The sequence below is a fragment of the Mastomys coucha genome, unplaced genomic scaffold (genome assembly GCF_008632895.1).
Source record: "Mastomys coucha isolate ucsf_1 unplaced genomic scaffold, UCSF_Mcou_1 pScaffold22, whole genome shotgun sequence".
Lineage (NCBI taxonomy): Eukaryota > Metazoa > Chordata > Mammalia > Rodentia > Muridae > Mastomys > Mastomys coucha.
Window position 1 is genome coordinate 84648578 of NW_022196905.1, and position 21491 is coordinate 84670068.

The 21491-nt window shown below is 40.6% G+C and overlaps 1 protein-coding gene and 1 non-coding gene across 3 annotated transcripts; one reads left to right on the forward strand and one right to left on the reverse strand.

The window, feature by feature from the left end:
• Positions 1-395: 395 nt before the first annotated feature.
• On the reverse strand, positions 396-21488 carry Nup54 (nucleoporin 54). 2 transcript variants are annotated; one of them, XM_031391019.1, is made up of 13 exons: positions 21222-21488; positions 20466-20627; positions 17354-17437; positions 17115-17264; positions 14385-14611; positions 11470-11657; positions 9596-9792; positions 8182-8236; positions 7541-7634; positions 4323-4430; positions 2489-2608; positions 2100-2210; positions 396-1036 (listed from the first exon to the last, which is right to left on the reverse strand). In XM_031391019.1, the coding sequence occupies exons 1-13, from the start codon at positions 21286-21288 to the stop codon at positions 908-910; spliced, it is 1692 nt and encodes a 563-aa protein (XP_031246879.1). In that variant the 5' UTR covers positions 21289-21488; the 3' UTR covers positions 396-907. The 2 variants fall into 2 exon arrangements, with proteins under 2 accessions (XP_031246879.1, XP_031246880.1); XM_031391020.1 differs by lacking the exon at positions 20466-20627 and having other exon boundaries at positions 21222-21485.
• LOC116071749 lies at positions 16170-16305 on the forward strand. The gene has a single exon (XR_004111122.1).
• Positions 21489-21491: the final 3 nt, after the last annotated feature.

Sequence of the window (21491 nt, forward strand, 5' to 3'; positions counted from 1 at the left end):
CAAAGCCCATACATTTTGCAGTCAGAAGTTGTATTTAAAACTGGCACTGTGGAAGAATCACACGATGCTGCTGACTCAGCCATTGTTTTCGGGATGCTAAGAAACAGGGAAGTCTTCACCCTAGACGGTGACCTTCAGTTCTTAACCCCTAGTCAAAAAATGTCAGCACGGACAAGTCCTTAAATAAAACACCCGACAGAATTACATAAAATTACAAATTAACAATTTATTTTGAGGATTTCATTTTTAGAAAAAAAAAACTGCTTGCAAAAGTGGTGATTTTGTTATATCCTAACTGGTTAGGTATTTTCTGTAAGTTCTAAATAAGTAAAATAATATAAAAATATATTTTCAAGTCTTTCTAGAACAAAAGGAAAACCACACAAATCATTAAATACTTTGGGATTTTCTTTACTCCCCACAGCTGATTTCACAGATATAAAAGCTGAAACACATTTATACTCTGAAGCGTAGTCTCCAACAGGCATGGGATCTCAGTGTGGTGTGTTATGTAGGAAGCAGCTGTCTCACTCTGCTACAGAAAGGAGAGTGGAGAATAACCACCAGGCCCCGTGGCCACGCTCACCGCTGTTATAACATGAACACAGTGTACATGCTTAGGCCCCGTGACCACACTGAACGCTGTTATAACATGAACACAGTGCAAATGCTTTGGGCAATACTTTTTTAAAAGTAAATACAGCTTTTAGATATAAACTTTTCAAAGATTCTCTTTGAAGAGCTTTGTGGTGACCATTTCAGATTTAATGTACAGTAATTTCTGAGGAGCCTCAAACATCCCAGTGAGGAAAAGGATCCTTTTTCCTGTCCATGTGGTCATCATAAAGAAGGCTCAATGTAGCAAGAAGAAGCATTTTATAAACCTCAGGAACAAGTCTGTGAAGGGTCAGCTAAAGACACCGCCTCTGCTATGGATGGTCTCACTCAATCCATGTTCTACCAGTTTTATGTCTTCTAGGTCATCTTTTATGATGCTAATCAAGTGGCTAAGGCCTTCCTGCTGTTGTTTCAAATGCTAGAATGAATTAAAGAAAATAAAACATGAGTGTATGGTTCTGTTAAATTGCAAGCTACGCACAATACAGGACTTAGTAACTAAAACATGCACAGCTCTGTCCACCCCTACAAGACACACCCTGAAACCAGGTAAAACCAAACAAGTATGGATCAACAATATGGTTCAAACGTGATCTCTGGATTTTTAGACAGAGCCTTGAACTCCTGGTCCTCCTGCCTCCTGAATGCTCAATTACACTATCACTGATAATGTGGTGCTGGGGCTTGAATCTAGACCTCCATAAATACTTGGCAAGCTTTCTACCAACTGAGCCACATCCCTAGTCCCAGCGTCTCAATTTAATATACACACAGATCCTTCTGGATCGCGATAAATGGAGGAAGCCTGAGATTACCGTTACTGCCACTGCCTCATTCTGGCACTTCCATTATCTAGACATTCTGGGGGAAGCTTGGCTCCTTACTGGCTAACAATTCATGAACCACTTTTAGTGTACAGAGACGTTATGTACTTTCACATTGTTCCCCATCTGTCCCTGTGTCACAGGAAGGGGAATCAAAGAACACTTGTCCTGTGTGACTGCATATTTCAACCCTTGTTGCACGTGTCAGAACCCCTTCTCATTAGTGAGGGAGGGAGGGACGCTCCACTTGGGGTCTATGTACACAGGTGCATAGATGTTTGTGCGGATGCCTGCCTTGACTACTTGGGGTGTATATAGCCAGGAGAACCAGGTGGACGAGACGGCACATACCTTGAATCTCAGCACTCAACTGGCAGAGACAAACTGATCTCTGTGAGTTCAAGACCAACTTAGTGTTCATAGCATGTTCTAGGCCAACCAGGGCTACACAGTGACCTTGTCCCTCAAAAATAAGAAGTAAAATTGCCAGATGACATGGTAATTCTACCTTTAATTTTTTGAGGAAGCAAGGTTTTTATATTTTTGTTATTTAAAGGTGCCTGAAGGTTACAATTCCTCTACATTCTCATGAATGAGTATTTCTGCTGTTGAACAGTCGCCATCCTGATGGATACAGAATTGTAGACTGACACTTACTTGCTTGATTTCTCGTAATAGGTCTGCATCTATGTAATACTTTTCTTCAGATTTCACAGCTCCAAAGTGATTCTGCATCCTGATCTGGGACATCAGTTCATTCAGTCGACCCTAAAAGTGAGGCAGAAACAAATGCTAACACTCACAACTAGAGACAATCACAGCTACTCCTAAAGAGAAGCCTGCAAAACGTGTTCAGACTCCTGGGTCTTTGATTTGAAGCACTAATACGAGCCAAAGGAACCATGCCTGAGAATTTATTTTAGGGAGTTTTAATTAATGCAAACAAATGCTTAAGCACACAACCCAACACAGAACTCCTGTGTGATGGGACAACTGTACTGACCACCTTAAACAACCTCTGGCTGGGCAGACATAGAAGTGCTTACTTTGAACTGAGTAGGTGCATTCAGTTCCCCTTGAATAGTATCTAGCTGAACCCGCAACTGCTCTTCATCAGCCTGGATCGCATAGCCGCTCTTCCTTTGGATTTCCTGTTTGATTAGGACCTATAGAAGATAGATAACAGTACTATCTAGTAGAACATCTTTAAAAAGTCATTATGGACTTGCTGTTAAAAACTGCCTTGAGCCGGGCAGTGGTGGCGCACGCCTTTAATCCCCGCACTTGGGAGGCAGAGGCAGGTGGATTTGAGTTCGAGGCCAGCCTGGTCTACAGAGTGAGTTCCAGGACAGCCAGAGCTATACAGAGAAACCCTGTCTCGAAAAAACCAAAAAAAGAAACAAACAAACAAACAAACAAACCAACCTGCCTTGAAACTAATTCAGGGTGCTTTGAAATCCAAGCACTTGGGAGGCTAGGGTAGGAGGACCACCAATCTGAGGCTAGCCAGAGGAACAAGGAGAGTTCCAGGCTAGTCTATGCTGCATAGCTGAGACCCTGCCTCCAACAAACAATAAAAACCCTAAACATTTTTTTAAAAAACCCAAGTGCTTTATGCCTACATTCCAATTATATCTTTGTATAAAACATAGTTACAACTAAAAATCAATGCTATTTATAAATTTACCTTTTTTGAACTAAAATACCGAAAAAAGGTAAACAAAAATCATTTGTTTTGAGACAAGTTCTCAAGTAGCCCAAGGTGGCCTCCAGCCTGATTTGTGGATGACATTTAAACCCTGACCCTCCTGCCCATCAGAGACATGCTATAACATCCAGCCTTAGTCACTTTTCAATGTAAAGTTCTAGCTTTCCAGTCACGTGTGCACCAAGCAGTGGTAGAAGGCTGCCAACAGATGTGGGCTAAGCAGGCGAGCGGCTCCTGAGAGGCATGGGGACTCTGTACAATGATAAAACATCCTAAACTGACCAGACTCACGGACGACGTAACCTTTAAGTGGGTTAAATATATGGTATGTGAATTACATCTCAATGAAATTGTTCAAAGAAGGAAAAAAGGAAGCCATCAATATATTTCCTCAGAAAGATAAAGTAACAAGAATTAGCTTCCTATTAGTTAGATAAAATTCAACATGAAATGAGGTGCTCTTGGAGTTCTCCTTATGGTCTTTCACAGATCTTCCTGCTTTTGGGGTAGTTACCAACTTCTTCACTTTGACATACATTATTTTGGTAATTTTTATTTGTTAGAAAAATCACCTATCTTTCCTAGGTTCCAAATCTGACAAATGCATTATACCATCTTTTATGACCCAGGCCTCTGAGTATTATTTAGGTCGGCGCTTCTCACTGACTTGGCTCTCTGAGACGATTATCATTTTGGTAGTCTTCCACAGAAACAGCTTTCCAGTTCTTCCTTCCCACTGTTATTCTGACCCTATCGCTGGCTTCTCGCCCTCTCTCTCAGGTTTCAAGCTTATCTGTATTTCCATTTGGTATCACTTGGCTTCTGCGTCTGATGTGCAGCACCTGTTTTCATGACAATTCAGGATTCCAGGTTTTGTTATTTCCTTCCTATCTGCTAAAACTGGTAACTGTTTTAATCACCAGTATACAGTCACATGCCCTTTCCTGGCAATCAAAAATGTTCTCTATTTTCTAAAACCAGGAATGGGTGATTTTCTACCTTTTCTTGGTAGCCTGTCAGTAAGAAGTGAATTCTAGAATACTTTTCTCTCATCTCTCAACTATATGACCTTTCCCCCAACTTTTGGGTCTTTTTCCTACTTAAAAAAATTCCTTATTCGGCCTCTATTTCACACCAAACATCTTAAAAACATGGGAGAATCCAACTATCACCTGTAAGGCTCTGTGGGAGAGATCCATCAGTTTCCTCTTGTACTGTGCTATTTTGGCCATAGTTGTAGTTTGATTCTTCTGCAGTTCACTAATATCTTCAGATATGATCTGTTGAAAGAAATATAGGATTCAATACTACTTAACAGGCACACCCACATGCACAAGCCAATTCCAAGATAACCTTGCAATCCATCTCTCAAAATATAACTATCTCTAATTCTGCATTTTATTATTTTTAAAATTCTTTCTCTTTGTACATGTGTGTCTATGTAGGTGCATTAGAGTCCAGAGAGAACAGTGGTTCCCCTAGAGGTGGAGTCACAGGCAGCAGGAGTGAGCTGCCTCCTGTGGCAGTGAGTGCTCTTAACTGCTGAGCCTTATTTAGCCCCATAAGTCTGTATGTTTCCTTCTCTTACATAACAAAAAATAAAAAATAAAAAGTATTACTTTAAGAGTTCTTTAGCGCTTTAAGACATTTAGTGATGAGGAAACATACAGTAAAAACAATAACATTTCAGAAATAAAGGACTTTGAGTACTATTTTGGAATAGAACCAGGTCTGAATGGAAAAAGTTCAGGTCTGAGGGGCAATGTGGGTGTAGGCTTAGCTTCATGGGCAGCTAGTCTGCAGCAGGCAGGGCCAGGAGACCAGTATAGTACATACATTGGCATAGAATACCTGGAGGGCAACCAGAGTGGGGAGAAAAGGGAAGGATAAAATCCCAAAAGTGAATACATTTTCTTGTCTCTGCTTAAGTGATGTTTTCTGTCTGGCCTAAAATCTGATGAACTATGCTACTTTTTTTTTTTTTTTAAAAAGAAAGTATGAGTAATTTTTTTAAAGATTTATTTTATGTATATTAGTACACACCAGAAGAGGGAATCAGACTTCATTACAGATGGTTGTGAGCTACCATGTGGTTGCTGGGAATTGAACTCAGGACCTCTGGAAGAGCAGCTAGTGCTCTTAACCATTGAGCCAGCTCTCCAGCCCTGCTCTATGCTATCTTAATCTTAACAGGGTAGGCTTAACTTGTGTGTGCACATAAGTTTTCTTTGAGCTCAATGCACATGCTTGTGTGAAGCCAGGGTACATCTTGGGTGTGGCTTGTTTGTTTGTTTATTTATTTATTTATTTTTAAAGATGTATTTATTTATTATATGTAAGTACACTATAGCTATCTTCAGACGCACCAGAAGAGGGTGTCAGATCTCATTATGGGTGGTTGTGAGCCACCATGTGGTTGCTGGGATTTGAACTCATGACCTTCCGAAGAGCAGTCAGTGCTCACAAGCCCACTTTTTTATTTTTTGAGAAAGAACAACTCAGGTGTGACTGAACAGTGAGCTTCAGAGGTCTGCCTATCTCTGCTTCCCTAGCACTGAGATTACCGTATCATCAGCAGTATCAGCGGCTGATACTGCTTTTCCGCATGAAAAATTCAAAAATTTCAAGCAGTGGCATGAAAATGTGGGTTCTGGGGATTGAAATCAGGTCATAATGCTCAGCACCACTTCCCAGCAGGTTACAATCTACAAAGCATTGCAGTCAGGTTTAATCTATAACTGTCCCTTTCATAATTCATTTCTATGCCACTGGAGTGTTAAAAGACAGAACAAAGACATTATACTGAGTATTTCAGTGTTTCCCCCACTGTAGATCATCCTTCGGAGCAAGAGACTGGGACACAAACTGACCCTAAGGCCTGGCACATGCAATCTGAGCACTCTACCACCGAGCTATGTCCGTCAGCCCCCTTTACTTATTAGTGTGAGATAAGATCTCTCTACACTGGCCGGGTTGGCCTTGAACTTTCCACTCTCCTGCCTAAGCCTCCCAAGAACTGAGAGTACAGGCCTGTACCACCAGGCATGCCTTCATTACTCTTTAATGAAACACCAAGACATCATGAAGAAACCAAGGACAAAATCAGGTTGCTGTGTTCATCATCCATGTTTATTTAAAATCTGGGAACCAAGCTGGGCGGTGGTGGTGCACGCCTTTAATCCCTGCACTTGGGAGGCAGAGGCAGGCGGGTTTTTGAGTTTGAGGCCAGCTTGGTCTACAGAGTGAGTTCCAGGACAGCCAGGGCTACACAGAGAAACCCTGTCTCGAAAAACAAAACAAACAAAAAAACAAAAACAAAAGCAAAAAACAAAACAAAATCTGGGAATCGACCAGAATGTATGAGATCTTTAAAAAGGAATATCTTAAAACTAGTTTAAAGGGCATAGACAGCCTCAATGTTTTTGACGGATGAAATGACTTAATATTAAGATTCAAGTCTTACCATGTGTAGTGATGTATAATCCTGGTACTTGGGAGGTGGAGGCAGGGGAATCAGAAGTTCAAGGACATTTTGGCTGCATAGTGAGTTGAAGCTAACAGTTCACTGTAAAGGTGATCCTCATGAATTCAGTGCGTGCAGCCTAACATAATAAAGTGTCTAGAAAGTATGCCATAAGAGAAACCGTACTGCAAGTTCTAGACAAAGAAATGCTGAGAAGGAATAATTATGTGTAAACATTTGTCGGGCGTTCCTGGAAGCACAGTGGCTACACAAACCAATGCCGATCAGTGTAAAAGGAGAAGTGCGTTCACAGAACTGCCTGACAATCGTTTGATCACTTCATTAACAGCGAGCTTGCTCCTCTGTCTGATGAAATCAGAACTGCATGTAGAAGAACATGGAGGCAAGCCCAGTCAGAACACCTACAGTGCACTAGGTCTTGTTTGATTTTAGAAGTTAATCAAGGTTGGCTCTTCTAAGTAGTTGGATTAAAAAAAAAAAAAAAAAGGTGACCTTGTGTGAATCTAGGCTATAAATCTAAGCTCATAAAATATGTCAAATCAAATTTATGGGGCTTGAGAGTTAGTTTAGATGTTAAGAGCACTGCTGTTCTTCCAAAGGACTAAGGTTCAATTCCACATTCACACCCAGATTTAATTCCAGTTCCAGGGTATCTGATACACTCTTATGGCTACCAAAGGTACTGCACAATATGTGGTATATAGACATCTATGTACGTAAAGTTATACACATAAAATTAAAAAAAAAAAAAGGTCTGTATGTGGGTAGGAGTGGTGCCACTGCCATAAAGAAGGCAGACACACAGAGCTGTGATCTGCGGTGGACTAGCTCCCTACACACCATAAAAGTCTCTCTGATTCTCTTTTCTTTTCCACTCTCTAGACAGAGAACAAAATGAATTCTTACATCTAGTCTGGTCTGATGCTGCTTAGTCATCTGATCTTGAACCTTCAGTCTTCGAAGCAATTCTTTGAAACCCACCATTGGTACAGGAATTAACCTGAAATGCAAGGTCACTTTTGAGAACACAGTGCTAAAGCCAACAAGATGTATTTCATAACAGACGTCATACAGTTTTATGATAAATTTCTAAACCCACAGTACTGAGATCAATAGCTAACACATTATTTTATTCAGCCTCCCTATTTGATGAAGGAGGAAATATAGTTCAGTCAAAAACTTGCATTATGCGGGGCAGTGGTGGTGCATACCTTTAATCCCAGCACTTGGGAGGCAAAGGCAGGTGGATTTCTGAGTTCGAGGCCAGCCTGGTCTACAGAGTGACTTCCAGGACAGGCAGGGCTACATAGAGAAACCCTGTCTCGAAAACAACAACAACAACAAAAAAACCCCTTGCAAATGTAGCAGGTGACTACAATTCCGCTCTCCAGCCCTAGTCTCACCTCAGCATGCTGCCTTACCATGGTAAAACTGTGTTAAAAAGCAAAGAAAATAACTCTCTTTGAATGCAAGAATACGACCAACAGCCCACATTTGTTTCCGGTAAGGATCAGTTTGTACATAAAATAAAATGGTGATACACTTACTTTTCAGAATCCGGGTTATCCACCTTGGCCTGTTCCCAGATAATAGGATCAACACCTACCACAAACAAAAATATTCTTTTAGAACATATAATTTTCTGTGTTTATATTTGTATGGGAAGTGCTTTCTTAAAATTAGACACAGAGTTCAGAAGCTGTATAAGGAATTACTTTTTAAAAAAATCATTGCAAAACCCTATAAATACTGATTGAAAGGAAGTATCTGCAACAGACAGTTTAATACCTCTGGAATCCGCACACACAAAGCCCACAAGAAGTCACACAGGAAAGGAGCGAGGACAGAAAAAGGCTATTCACAAACAAGAGTGAAAAAATATTCAACCTGATCACCAGGAGAATTCAAACTAAATTCTTTAACTACTATGCTGGGACGAAAAGAGGGAGAGAGAAAGAAACAATACCTCACACTTACAAATATACTGGTAGAAAGTAATAAACACGAGTCGTTCAAGTCTCACATTCAGGATTTCACTCTAGTGAACTTTGTGCTGTGGGAGGAGTGATGGTGTCACCATGTTGCCTAGGCTGGCCCTCAAGTTACTATGCAGTCCAGGCTGTGACCTCAAACTCCTGATCTTCTGCATTCCTTCTCCCAAAGGCTGAGAGTACAGGTAAGAACCCCATACCAGCTACCGTAGAGTACAGGTAAGATCCCCATACCAGCTACCGTAGAGTACAGGTAAGATCTCCATACCAGCTACCATAGAGTACAGGTAAGATCCCCATACCAGCTACCATAGAGTACAGGTAAGATCCCCATACCCAGCTACCATAGATGTTATTCTAAAAAAATCACTGCCCACGTGTCCTAAGAGGAACTTCCATGGATCCTAACTACTGCTTAGTTTGGAATGGTGAATGCACAGAAATAATATTGAATTCAAGTAAAGTATACACATGAATACTACAGTGCTTACAATAAAATTCATCTTAATATACTAACATGAAAAATACTAAGAAATTCTGTAACTAAAAGGCAGGTGGCAGCAAATGTATAGTGTAAACCCCTTTTCTATTACGTGTGCATATGCTTACATGTAAAATCACAGGCTCGGATCAGCAGAGTCCAGTGCTTCTGGAGGAAGGGAGATGTCCTAGAATTATCAGTCTACTTAGGATACTTAAATTTTTTTTTTTAAAAAGTGCAAACACATTTAAGTTTTACTTAAATGCTCAGTTAAAACAAAGATTAAAAAACCTAAAACATTTCAAGTGATTTACCTATAGGTAGATGGTTTACTATTTTTATCACTCCCTAAAATTTCTAATAAACATACTAGCTATATAATTTAAAATTACACCTGACTACAACATAAATATTCAAGAACACAATGTAAATGAGCAGACATGTGAAAAGCTCATGGACTATAACCGACTAGCCCTGGCTTGTGCATACCAGCAGGAGGGTTCTGTAAGAGCTGCTTGATCTGAGCAGGAGACAGCTCTGTCCTGGTCATAGAAAGGGTCACCCCGAGCTGCTGCAGCTGTGTTTTAATGTTGGCTTGCTCAAAGTGGGCATACAGTGTTGTTGCTGGAACTCTTCTCGAGGTGCCATTTGGAGAACGCTCAACAACATAAATGACAACTTCTGTCCTGGAGGAAAACAACAGATGTATAACATACTGACTACATATACTGACTACATAACCCACAGCCATGAACACCAACACAGCTTACTGTTTTAAAGTACTGCTGGATGAAGTTGGAAATGGATTTTATAAGAGAAAAGCCTTTTTTTTTTTTAAAAAAAAATCTTGAAAGTAAGCCTTACAAGTGTTAGGCACACTTGTAAATCAACTTAAATGACAACAGCCAAAAGCCAAAATGAGGTAGGTAAGTAGGAATGTATTTTTTTGAAAAGATTTGCTCAGCAGTATAGCTCCATATTCACTGAACCTCCATCCCTACAACTATTTACTCTCATGGCTTTGCCAATAACTTACAGGCTGCCTGCTGCAACGTTACACTTAAAATACACTGGTAGAAAGTAGTAAACATAAGAGTCTCAAATCTCACAGTCAGGATTTCACTCCAGTGAACTTTGTGCTGTGGTAGGAATGACGGTGTGAGGTAACTTCCAAGACTCAGGAAGTAACCGGAGTCAGTCACTGGGTATTACTAGCAACAATAATGATATAAGTCATTTAACCGGAATCATACAAAAGTAAGTATGCTGCAACCAGGAATAAAATGGCAGAGGGCCCGGGAACTGGAGCAATCACACGGTCCATGAATGAGCAGAGCAATCAAGCCAGACCTGGTTACAAAAGGGAGGAGGAACACTCCAAGTATTAGGCTAGCCTGGGCTACAGAGTGCATTTCTAGAGAGCAAGCACCAAACAACAAGACTGTCTTTTTTTGTTGTTGTTGTTAAAGACTGATTTATTATTATATATAAGTACTATTATATATATGTAGCTGTCTTCAGACACACCAGAAGAGGGTGTACAATCTCATTATGGGTGGTTGTGAGCTACCATGTGGTTGCTGGGATTTGAACTCAGGACCTTCGGAAGAGCAGTCAGTGCTCTTAACCACTGAGCCATCTCTCTAGCCCAACAAGACCGTCTTAAACCCACCAAAACCAACAGTAACAAAAACTAAACCAGGGCTGGCGAGATGGCTCAGCGGGTAAGAACACTGACTGCACTTCCGAAGGTCCTGAGTTCAAATCCCAGCAACCACATGGTGACTCACAACCACCCATAATGAGATCTGATGCCCTCTTCTGGTGTGTCTGAGGATAGCTACAGTGTACTTATGGATAATAATAAATAAATCTTTATAAAAAATAAATAAATAAATAAATCTTTAAAAAAAAAAAAAAAACTAAACCACAAACTCGGAGTCAGATTTTTAAAAGGTTCCAGCAACACCTTTCTGTGTCACCTGCCTGCTGCTCCCAAACAAACATCTACAAATTAGCACCTAAGTTAAGAAATTCAAAATAAAGGGGAATAAAAAACCCTTTAAACAGTTCTATAGGGCTGGAGAGATGGCTCAGAGGTCTGAGTTCAATTCTCAGCAGCCACATGGTGGCTTACAACCATCTGTCATGGGATCTGATGCCCTCTTCTGGTGTGTCTGAAGATAGCTACAGTGTGTTCATATACATAAAATAAATAAATCTTAAAAAACAAAAACAAAAAACCCAAAAACCCAGTTCTATAAATACGCAATGATCACCACCTAAAAGAACCATTCTGCTGAGATTTGTGTCTCAGCATCAACAAAGCCCAAGATGGGACAACACACATGCTATATACTTACTGGTCATCCGGCAGAGTCTTAATGCCTTCCACATTGACAGTAAGGGTCTGGTTTCCTCCCAAAACTTTATGCAATGATTCCACCAATTGCTGCTGTTGGCTTCTAATATCTGTTTCTTTTTTGTTGAAAATTAAAACTACTAGTCCATCTTCATCTTTATTATTGGGCATACAACTATAACCTACAGCCTGTGACGTAAACAACAAAATAGCAAAAGTATATATAGGTATTATACCAGATGTTTAATAGATAGCTTAGCATCTGCTAAAATGATCTAAATGGCAAACAATGAAGGGAATTATTCTCCCACCATTCTGTGTCTGAGGCTATCCCATGTTATAGACAAAAACTGCATTGCCCAAAAGTAACATAAAGAGAATGAAGTTAAAATTTCCTCTCCTATTAAAGAATTTTCTTTGAAAGATTTTGCTATTCATGTATTCTGGGGGGTTTCTGATACACTGAAACAGCTCTGTCATAAATACAATTACAGAAGTGATAGACCGGGTGTACTTACTTCACTAGAGTTCTGACTCATGAGTCTTGAACTAAATTTTAAAGAAACAATGTACAAATAATATGTTTAATGTACAATGACGTCGGTACTAATGATATAAAGAATGTCTATATTATGATTTCATGTAATAAAACTTGAAACAGGCCAGGCAGTGGTAGCACATGACTTTAATCCCAGCGCTTGGGAGGCAGAGGCAGGTGGATTTCTGAGTTCGAGGCCAGCCTGGTCTACAGAGTGAGTACCAGGACAGCCAGGGCAACACAGAGAAACCCTGTCTTGAAAAAACAAAACAAAAAACCAAACCAAAACAAAACAAAAAACCAAACAAACCAAAAAACAAAAACAAAAACAACAACAACAAAAAAAACAAAAACAAAAAACCCAAAAAAACTTGAAACAAGTTATTAGTGTGATATTAAATGAGTAAGACTACATAATATTAAATATGAAGAAAAGCTGGAGAGATGGCTCAGCGGTTAAGAGCACTGACTGTTCTTCCGAAGGTCCTGAGTTCAAATCCCAGCAACCACATGATGGCTCACAACCACCTATAATGAGATCTGATGCCCTCTTCTGGTGTGTCTGAGGACAGCTACAGTGTACTTAGATATAATAAATATGAAGAATTACACACTGCTAAAAGTAGCTTATATAAAGGAGCTTTTTATCCTTTGTTATTGTGTATATGCAACTTTTTAAAAAATATGCCATTCTTATGTATTTATGATGTATATAGTGTTCTGCCTGCAAACCAGGAGAGGGCATTAGCTCCCATTACAGACGATTGAGAGCCACCATGTGGTTGCTGGGAATTGAACTCAGGACCTCTGGAAGAGCAGCCAGTGCTCTTAACCTCTGAGCCATTTCTCCAGCCCCCTATATATGCAATTTTTAAAGAAGTATTTAAGTTCATTCATTCATACATTTTACTATGTATGTTATATAGCAACCTTTAAGAAAAGATAAAACATTTAAATAGATACTTCAACCTACATTTATTACTGTATATCTTATTGCTAAACAATGATAATAAAATTTTCAAGTAATGCACTCAGATGACACAGAAATTAAATATCCCTAACACATAAAGCTAAACTACAAAGTGCTCCAAATTCTGAAACTTTCTGATGTCAGTATGTTCCAGATAAAAAAATTCTACACTTGACCTTGGGTCACAGCACATATGTACATGAACAATAAAATTACTGTTAAGCTGCATATACATGTAAATTAATTTCCTATTTAGATGAGTCCTGTTCTCAGGATATCCCATTATATACACAGCTATTCCAAAATCTGAAAACTCTAAAATCTGCAGTACTTCTTGGGTCTGGAAGTGCTGGAGTGAAGTTCAGTGGCAGAACATGTGACTAGCACACATGAGGTTCTGGGTTTGATTCCCAAGCATCCCCCTCCAAATAAAAAATAAAAAAGCAGGGTGAAATATAAACTTGATTGTAATATATTGATTTGCTATGGCAAGTGCACTCCTAGCTGACTGTGGTGGTATAGCCCTACAACAATCCCAACACTCAGAAGAGGCTGAAGGAGGATGATCGTTAGTTTGAGGCCAGCCTTGGCTACCCAGTGGATTCAAGGTCAGCTTGGAGCTATCACAGGGAGATCCTCTTGTAGGGGGGTAGAGGGGAGGAAAGAAAGTCCACCCGTATTCAAAAAAGCACAGGAAGAAAAACTAAACAGTCAAGGAAAGTAGGCTACCTGAAGAGACATTTCAATAAGATGGTTGTTTGTACACAATGAGGCAGAACAAAGAAAAAAGCCATTACTGTCTTACATGCACTCCCCCACCAGTGTTAATGAACACAACCTAAGTCCAGTGATCTTTACAGTGGGTGACAAGCAGAACATGGCCCCTCTCATTTTCTTTTCCTATTTACTTAAGGGGGCATGTCATGGCATACACATGGAGGTCAGAGGACTTCTGGACTCACTCTCCTCCTACCAGGCAGTTTGCCAAGTGTCAAACCGAGGCCACCAGGCTTGGTTGCATGTACCTTCACCCACTGAGTCACTTTTCGGGCCCTGGGTTTCTTGAGACAAGGTCTAATGCAGCTTGGGCTGGCTTCTGACTTGCTCTGTAGCTGAACACGACTGACTCCTGTCCTATGTCCACCCCTGAGAGCTGAGATTCAGGTGTGCACACAGAGCCAGCTCACCATGCCAACAGTTTCTTCCTCAGTCCTCAGAATCATACACAATACATTTTCAAAAGCCACTTTAATCTTATAAATTTTTGTAATTTTAAAATAAAAAGTATAATCACACCACTCTCAAGAAATACTAAAAAGCCAAGCAACCACTATTTAACGTCAATTTAATCTAAAAGTTAGTATCTTATATTCACTCTTTAAATAAAGATCAAAGACACAACTGATACCTTAAATCGGCAAAAGGGATTTTCCTGTGTAAACTCCACTGGAGGAATGTTATTATTGAAATATCCTTTTCCTGTTCCCCAGAAGGCCTGCAACTGGTTCCACTTCGCCAAGATGGCATCTCTCTCATCGCCCAATAGCGTTGGAGCAGAAAGGGCGCTGGCAGTGTTGATGAGCTGGTTGGACTGTGCAGGAGCCTGTGTAGGCTGACTGAAGAGACCACCTAAAGCTTAAGCAGGAAAAACAAAAACCAAGCCCAGAAAACTTAGACCCAAGGTATGTATGATAAGCAAAATAACGCTCCTCCCAGCTGTCTGTACTGCAACATATGGAATGGGTTTCTACATTAGCTTACATACGGGGATCCTCCCAGCTATCCATACTATAACTTATGGAACGGGTTTCTACATTAGCTTACATATGGGGATCCTCCCAGCTGTCCGTACTGCAACCTATAGAATGGGTTTCTATATTAGCTTACACATGGGCGAGTGTGTGGCCAGGACAGGACAGAAGGAAAGCAACAAGTATTGGAAGTCCAAAAAGCCTCTGAGGAAGTCAGAGGACCAGAATGGAAATGGCTGAAAGGCAGGTGAAATGAGCAATAGCTGTGGATGTTCAAGTGCAATGGACCCCTCTGGAGTATAGGGATGAGCGCATGGCTAATACAGATGCTACAATAATCCAAACTGGTAGCATGGGTACAAAAAAAGGTCAGACTGGTGAAATATGGTCAGAGCCAGCAGACACAGAGACCAGGTGCTTCAGATATAGTGCAGTCCACAGCATCTCAGACAAGCAGGGTCTAAAACAAAATAGCACGTTCAATCATGTGTGGTACCCTACATTTGTAATGCTAGCTAGCACTTGAAAACAGGTAGAATGATTGCCAGAGTTTATGGCCAGCCTGGGCTACATAGTGATTCCAGGCCAACCTAGGCTACAGAGTAAAAACCTGTCTTAAAAAGGAAAACGAAAAGAGCAAACAGTTAACCCTATGTCCAGGGAATAACCAGGTCTCACCTAAGACAGAAGTCAAGAGTGTTTGGTGAAGAGCAAAGATGCAGAGGTACGCACTAAATTCTACTGGAATAGATTAGAAGAATCAGAAAATAACCAACCAGTTAGCAAACATCAGCCTACCCCTAGAATTGAGAAGTTAGTTGGTGACTGTCAACCAGGATCCTAAATGTAAAGGAGTCTTCATGTCTGCAGTTAAGGTGTGAACAGGCTGGGGAGGATGGCTCAGTGATAAGATGGCCACTACAGGCCGGAGGACAGAAGCACGTGCAGCAGCACATGCTGGGGTCTGTGGTACTGGGGGGCAGACTGGGGAGCCCCAGGAACTAGCTGAGCAGTTGGTCTAACCAGTTCACCATGTTGCAGCTCCACTGACTTGCTCTCAAAAAATAAAGTCGAGAATGATTAAGGAAGACCTCCACATGTGTATACACACATAAAATTTGACAAGTGAGATTCTGTGACATTAAGAAGCTTCTTCATAGCAAAAATACTTACAAGAGTGAAGACAACCTACAGAACAGGAGAGCATCCTTGGTAGCAATTGACCCAATAAAGTATTCACATTTAAAAATATATATTAAAAACTTGCAACATTAAGACAAAAATCAAGCAAATAATCCAATCAAAACAAAGTGAATGAACTAGACAGACAGTTCTCAGGAGCTAACAGTGCCTGCTGTTCTTCCAGAGCCAATGTTTGACTCACAATGAGCCAAAATACACACCAAACAAAGTTTAAAATGCCCGACAGCTTAACTTTAAAAAACAGAGGACCCAGAAGGCTGAGTCTGATGAAGCAAGATTTTGATAATACACTCCTAGGAGCAAAGGGTTGGAGAGACAAGCCCTTATTTGGGGGGTAGGGAGGGACCATAGGGCTGGCTGCATTATCCAACATTTAAAAAAAAAAAATCAAAACCACACAGGTATGGTAAAGTTCTTTACAGATGAATTCAACAAATGAACAAAAGAATCTACTTCAAATGAACAAAACAACAGTACTTCTTAATCTGTAATAAATTAACTTATCTAAGTAACGATTACCAATGGCTGCTAGCATCATTACAAAACCACATATTTAGATATTATACATCGCATGAGAAAGGACATCTCATGACACAGTCTTACAAATCAAACACTGAACTATCCCCAACAATTAGGAGATACATATGACAAAGATTATGTAACTAGACAAGAATGATTTCAGTAAAGTACAAACAGAAAACCTGAAAGACAAAGATCTGATTTCGTCTATGAATTGATCATATAAAAGGAGCCTGCAGAGATCTAAGAATGGCAAAATGATGGAGTTCTGTTCACACTCGTGAATGGTAGAACTACAAAGAAAGGAAAGAGACTGTGAAAGCCAGGACAGCAGCTCGTCCCATGGAGCAGTGCTGTGAGGAGAGATGTGGAGTCTGCTTGGGATCTGCCTCGACACAAGGGTGTGTCCAAGTACATAATCTAATAAACTATACCCTTACACTAAATCACTGAAGTTTTCATGGACTGACTTCAAATGCAGGGCCCTTACAGTCCTAACCATGCTAGTCAGTCTTTTTCCTAATTCCTAGCACCCATAAATATGAGACTTCGCTTTGGAACTCTTTGGAATACACTTACAGTCCTTGAAACTAAGACAATCTGTATGTGAAGCAACATGGCTGTTACTCCCACAGTTTTACAGCTGAAGACCAAACCCCACTTACAAGGCTGCTGCTGCTGGGGCTGCTGGGTATTAAATCCTCCAAATCCAAGTCCGGCTCCCAAACCAGTGCCTAAACCAGTTCCAGTTCCCGTCGTTGTGCCAAAACCAGTACCAAAGCCGAAACCTTTGTTCTGAGTGCCACCGAGAAGGCCTTTCAATGAAAACGTCAGAACTGAGTAAGCTGAAAACATTAACCTCTACCGCATTTATGTCTCTAAATGAATTAAGACAATCTCTTACCTGTACTGCCTGTGTTTGTTGGGGCAGAAAAGCTGAATGCAGAGCCTGCAGTTGTAGTTGTTGTTCCAAATCCTCCAAACCCACCTAATTAAAAACGGATAAAACATAAGGGTCCTTTTGTGCACACAGAGGGAACTGCATCTTCAAACTGTTTTGTAGGTAGTTGCTAAATATAAAGGACACATTGAGCTAATTTTTCTTTCTTTTTTTTTTCAACATTAGTAAAAAAAAAAAAGAAATCCTACAATACTAATTAGAAGGCCAACACATTGCAAGAAATAAATGACCAAGTTTTTTAGATAGAAATAATATAATGCAACACATATGCCTTTAAATAAATGGAATATTGAAAAAAAAGACTGTCATAAGTCTAAAGTGATATATATCCATTTTTAGACTAGCTATTTCAAATTCAAGTGTCCATACAATTTAGACTAATAAAATTAATGAGACTGTTTACTGACAGTTGAGCCGTTTAAAGCGAATTCCTTAACAGAGAGCAGTCTTGAGGTTCCACAAGGCTACTATTGCAGAAGTGTTGAGAGCATCACCACTCCCATCTCCCCTTCCCCAGCAAAAATAGGAAATCTAGATCCTTTGCATAAAACTTGTGGGGGTGGTGTAGAGGTAGGGAGTGAACGAAGTTCTTTACCCTGAACTACGTCTATAACCTACTCATAGTCTTTTCAAAATCTCCTAGTTCAACTTCGTTGTTTTACAATGAACTCAACTGTTTAAAGTGTAGTGCCAAGCTTATGATGGCAGTAGATGGCTTTGCTGATTCTCAACCATAATTTTCATGAGCTAAATTACATCTCCATTAGTTTACATTTGTCCTTAGTCTGTGTGAAACAACCATTCAAAGGAGACATACCAATATGTTTATCTCTATAAAATAAGAATGTCTTTCTTAAAGGAAGGAAAAAAATAAGTGGAGAAATGGCAAAGACGGCAGCCTCAGCTACCATGGGCCTGCATTACTTTGTGGCCAACAGGTTCTACTTTTAACTAAATCTAGAAAAAAAATCAATTTTAGTATATCTTAACAATGTAAGAATAGAATAAAATGCCAACCTAATTTAAAATAAAGTACTGGCAGCAGTTATTTAGTAAATATGCTGCAATCCCAGCACTTGGGAGGCAGAGGTAGGAGAAATTTCTGAGTTCGAGGCCAACCTGGTCTACAGAGTAAGTTCCAGGACAGCCAGGGCTAAAAAGAGAAACCCTGTCTTGAAAAAAAACAAAAAAAAAAAAATTGCTGCCAAAGACTTTCAAAACAAACATTTGAACTCTAAATGCTGTTACAAGTTTTCAGAGATTCTAACTTGAACCTCATATATTTCTTGTAATAAGAGAGCCTCAAGATTGCAATTAAGATGGGTGTGGTGGTATATGCCTGTAATCCCATAGAAAGAGATGCTAAGGCAGGAGGATTACAGCTTTTAAATGACCCTGAACTACACAGTGAGATGCCATTCCAAAGAAAAAAAAACTGAATTAGTTTCAATCAGTTTTGTGGTGTTGGTATTAAATCCAGGACTTTGCACACACAAGGCAGGCAAGTGATCTACCACTACCCTGTACTCTTAAGCAATACAATTCAGATTTTAAAAATTATTAAGTAGGCAATTGAACACATGTAACTTATAGATTCTACTAAAATACTGCCAGCTAAACATTTTGACTAAACCTCTAAAATAAATACTGTCTTTAGAGCCCTTCAACTTCCTACTTTCAAAGAATTGTTATTCGAATTGGCTACACAATAAAAATGCTAGTCAGTATCTTGTCATGTTTCAAATGATCAAAAACAGCCCATTAGTAATAGCACTCTATATGGATACAAAAATATAATTTTTAAAGCTCTTTTCTGAGGGCTAAGTTAATTAACATTTGAAAACAGTCAAAACACACTTATATTTGTACAATTCAAAATAAGAGCGACAACTCCAAATGGACATGAAATCAAGCAAATACAAACAGGTTTATTTGTTGCTGTTAAACTATATGGTTTGCTTTATTCTGAAACATAAATTTCAAAATAAGGTTTCTTTTGCCCAGTGCCAATTTTAAGCAAACTAGGAAATGTAAACACACCAAGGGTAGTGATATGGACTACCTCTCTCAATGAGTCGCTTTATCTATAAATTATCTTTGGAATTCCGAAGTATTTTTCACATTATTTTCAACTGAGAGGATAAGGTGACATAATCAAAGCAAAACCCAGTGAATAGACAAAATCCCCGACTTTCAAACTAAGTCTAGAAGTAATGCTTACCAAGTGCATATAATTGGCACGAGCAGGAGCGGCTTAATGGAACACAAACTATGGCCAATCAATTCATATACGAGCAGCTGAGGATCAAGATTGTTCTAAGGGTCATATGTTGAGCTCACATGAGCCTAACTCAAATTGGGATGTACACATCCATTATATTTGTGTTCTGAAAAATTTTAGTGATCTTCAAACAAGCCACAGATTAAAAAAAAAAAATTCATCATCCTCTTTTTGAATGTAAAAGATGCCGAGCCTACTTTTTAGAACTCAATGTCATTTGGTAAATTAAACTACTCATGGAAAATTTCCCAAAAATCCAGCAAAGAATCAGCAAATCTTTCTATAATTATTTATCTTGTAGAAATACATCCTAATATATTGAGCTGATGTTAGGAAAACACACAGATTGAAAACCAAGACAGGTCACACTGCTGTTCGTATAAGACTTGTTTCTCTTGGAAACACAAAGACAGTAAGATGAAATCCCAATGAAATATGTATAAAAAATGAAAAATGACTGCAGGAGTCCAAGAATCCCAGGGAAACGCTGAGCTTATGGTAAAGCTAATGATTTAAAAGACATTCCATTCCCAACTTAGTATTTTGAAGCTGTGCTCTGTATGATTAAATCCAACAAAGGAGCATTCGAACTCTTTAAGGCTTTCCAAAACCCACATCTTTTAATGCAGTCAAAACTTGAAATATATCTGATTCGATTTTAGGAAATACACCCCTTTCCTTATTAGACAAGCGTCATTTCTTTCCCCAAACTCTAGGAACATCGGAACATTCTTGGACTCCAGCCCCCGATACACACATGACCCCAGTATCTACCTGCACTCGCCAGACTGTTACCAAAATTGAACGGAGTCGCCGAGGTGGTAGAAACACCGAAATTCCCAATATTAAAGCTCACTGCAGGGTTAGCGGTTAATCCGAAACCCCCAAAATTAAACCCACTGGCGGTGGAGTTGGCAGTCTCAAGCCCACCAAATCCTGATAGACGTGGAGGCAGAGAAAAAAATTGAAAAGGTGAGAGGAGGGGAAGAGAAAAGGAAAAGAAAGCAAGATAAGAATTACAAGAATCAGCAAGAGGTTTCAAAGCGTGAATAAATCTGACCTGCACCGGATCAGGGGAAGAAAGCCAAGGTGGGGACAGACAGAAGGAGGGAAGAACACCAGGGGCAGGGGCCAAGCATCCCCCTGGGCTAGGGAGGGGGCAGAGGGAGCAGCGAGCAGCTCCAGCTTTACCCGTCTGGGTCGGGAGGCTGAGACGGACGAGGGGACGCGAGGTGCCGGGAAAAGAGAGGGGCGTAGCCTCCGGCCTCTCCCGGGCGGACACCCCAATGGCGGGAAGCAACGCGGCGGCCGAGCCACGCGGGATGAGCGTGCTGTGAGAGCCCCAGGCCGAGCCTGATTAGCCCATGGCCTTCCCGCCGCCATCGCCGCCGTCCACCCTTTCCAAATGCACCCAAGGTGTCCCGAGTGCCAGGGCAACCCCGGGACCCCCCAAGCCAGACGGATCGGAACGAGGGGCGGGCCCAAGGCTTCGGTTCCTTGGAGGAAGAAGGTAGGCCAGGGATGACTCACCCGCCGGTGCCGCGGTGGCTGTCGAGGTGCCCGAAGTGCCCGAAGGAGCCCCGAAATTGAAAGCCATGTCGCGGAAGCAGCACTTAGATGGTCCCCGGCTCCCGCGGCGCGACGCCCAGTGCCCTCCGCTCTTCCGTCCGGCTGGGAAACGTCAGGTCGTACCATTAGTTCCGCCTCCTTCGTGGTCTAAGCAGAGCAAGCAGGAACCTAGCGAGGATGGAGTGGGTGGAGGGTAGAACGGGAACGCCTCCGCACGATCATTTCCGGGGG

Excerpts from the sequence above, each read along its gene's own strand:
- Nup54 (XM_031391019.1), bottom strand. The coding sequence starts at position 21,288 with ATGGCTTTCAATTTCGGGGCTCCTTCGGGCACTTCGGGCACCTCGACA. Across the intron at positions 8,237-9,595 it reads CTTACAGAACCCTCCTGCTG|GTGTTGATCCTATTATCTGG; the intron begins GTATGCACAAGC and ends TGTTTGTGGTAG. Across the intron at positions 1,037-2,099 it reads TATTACGAGAAATCAAGCAA|CATTTGAAACAACAGCAGGA; the intron begins GTAAGTGTCAGT and ends AATTCATTCTAG.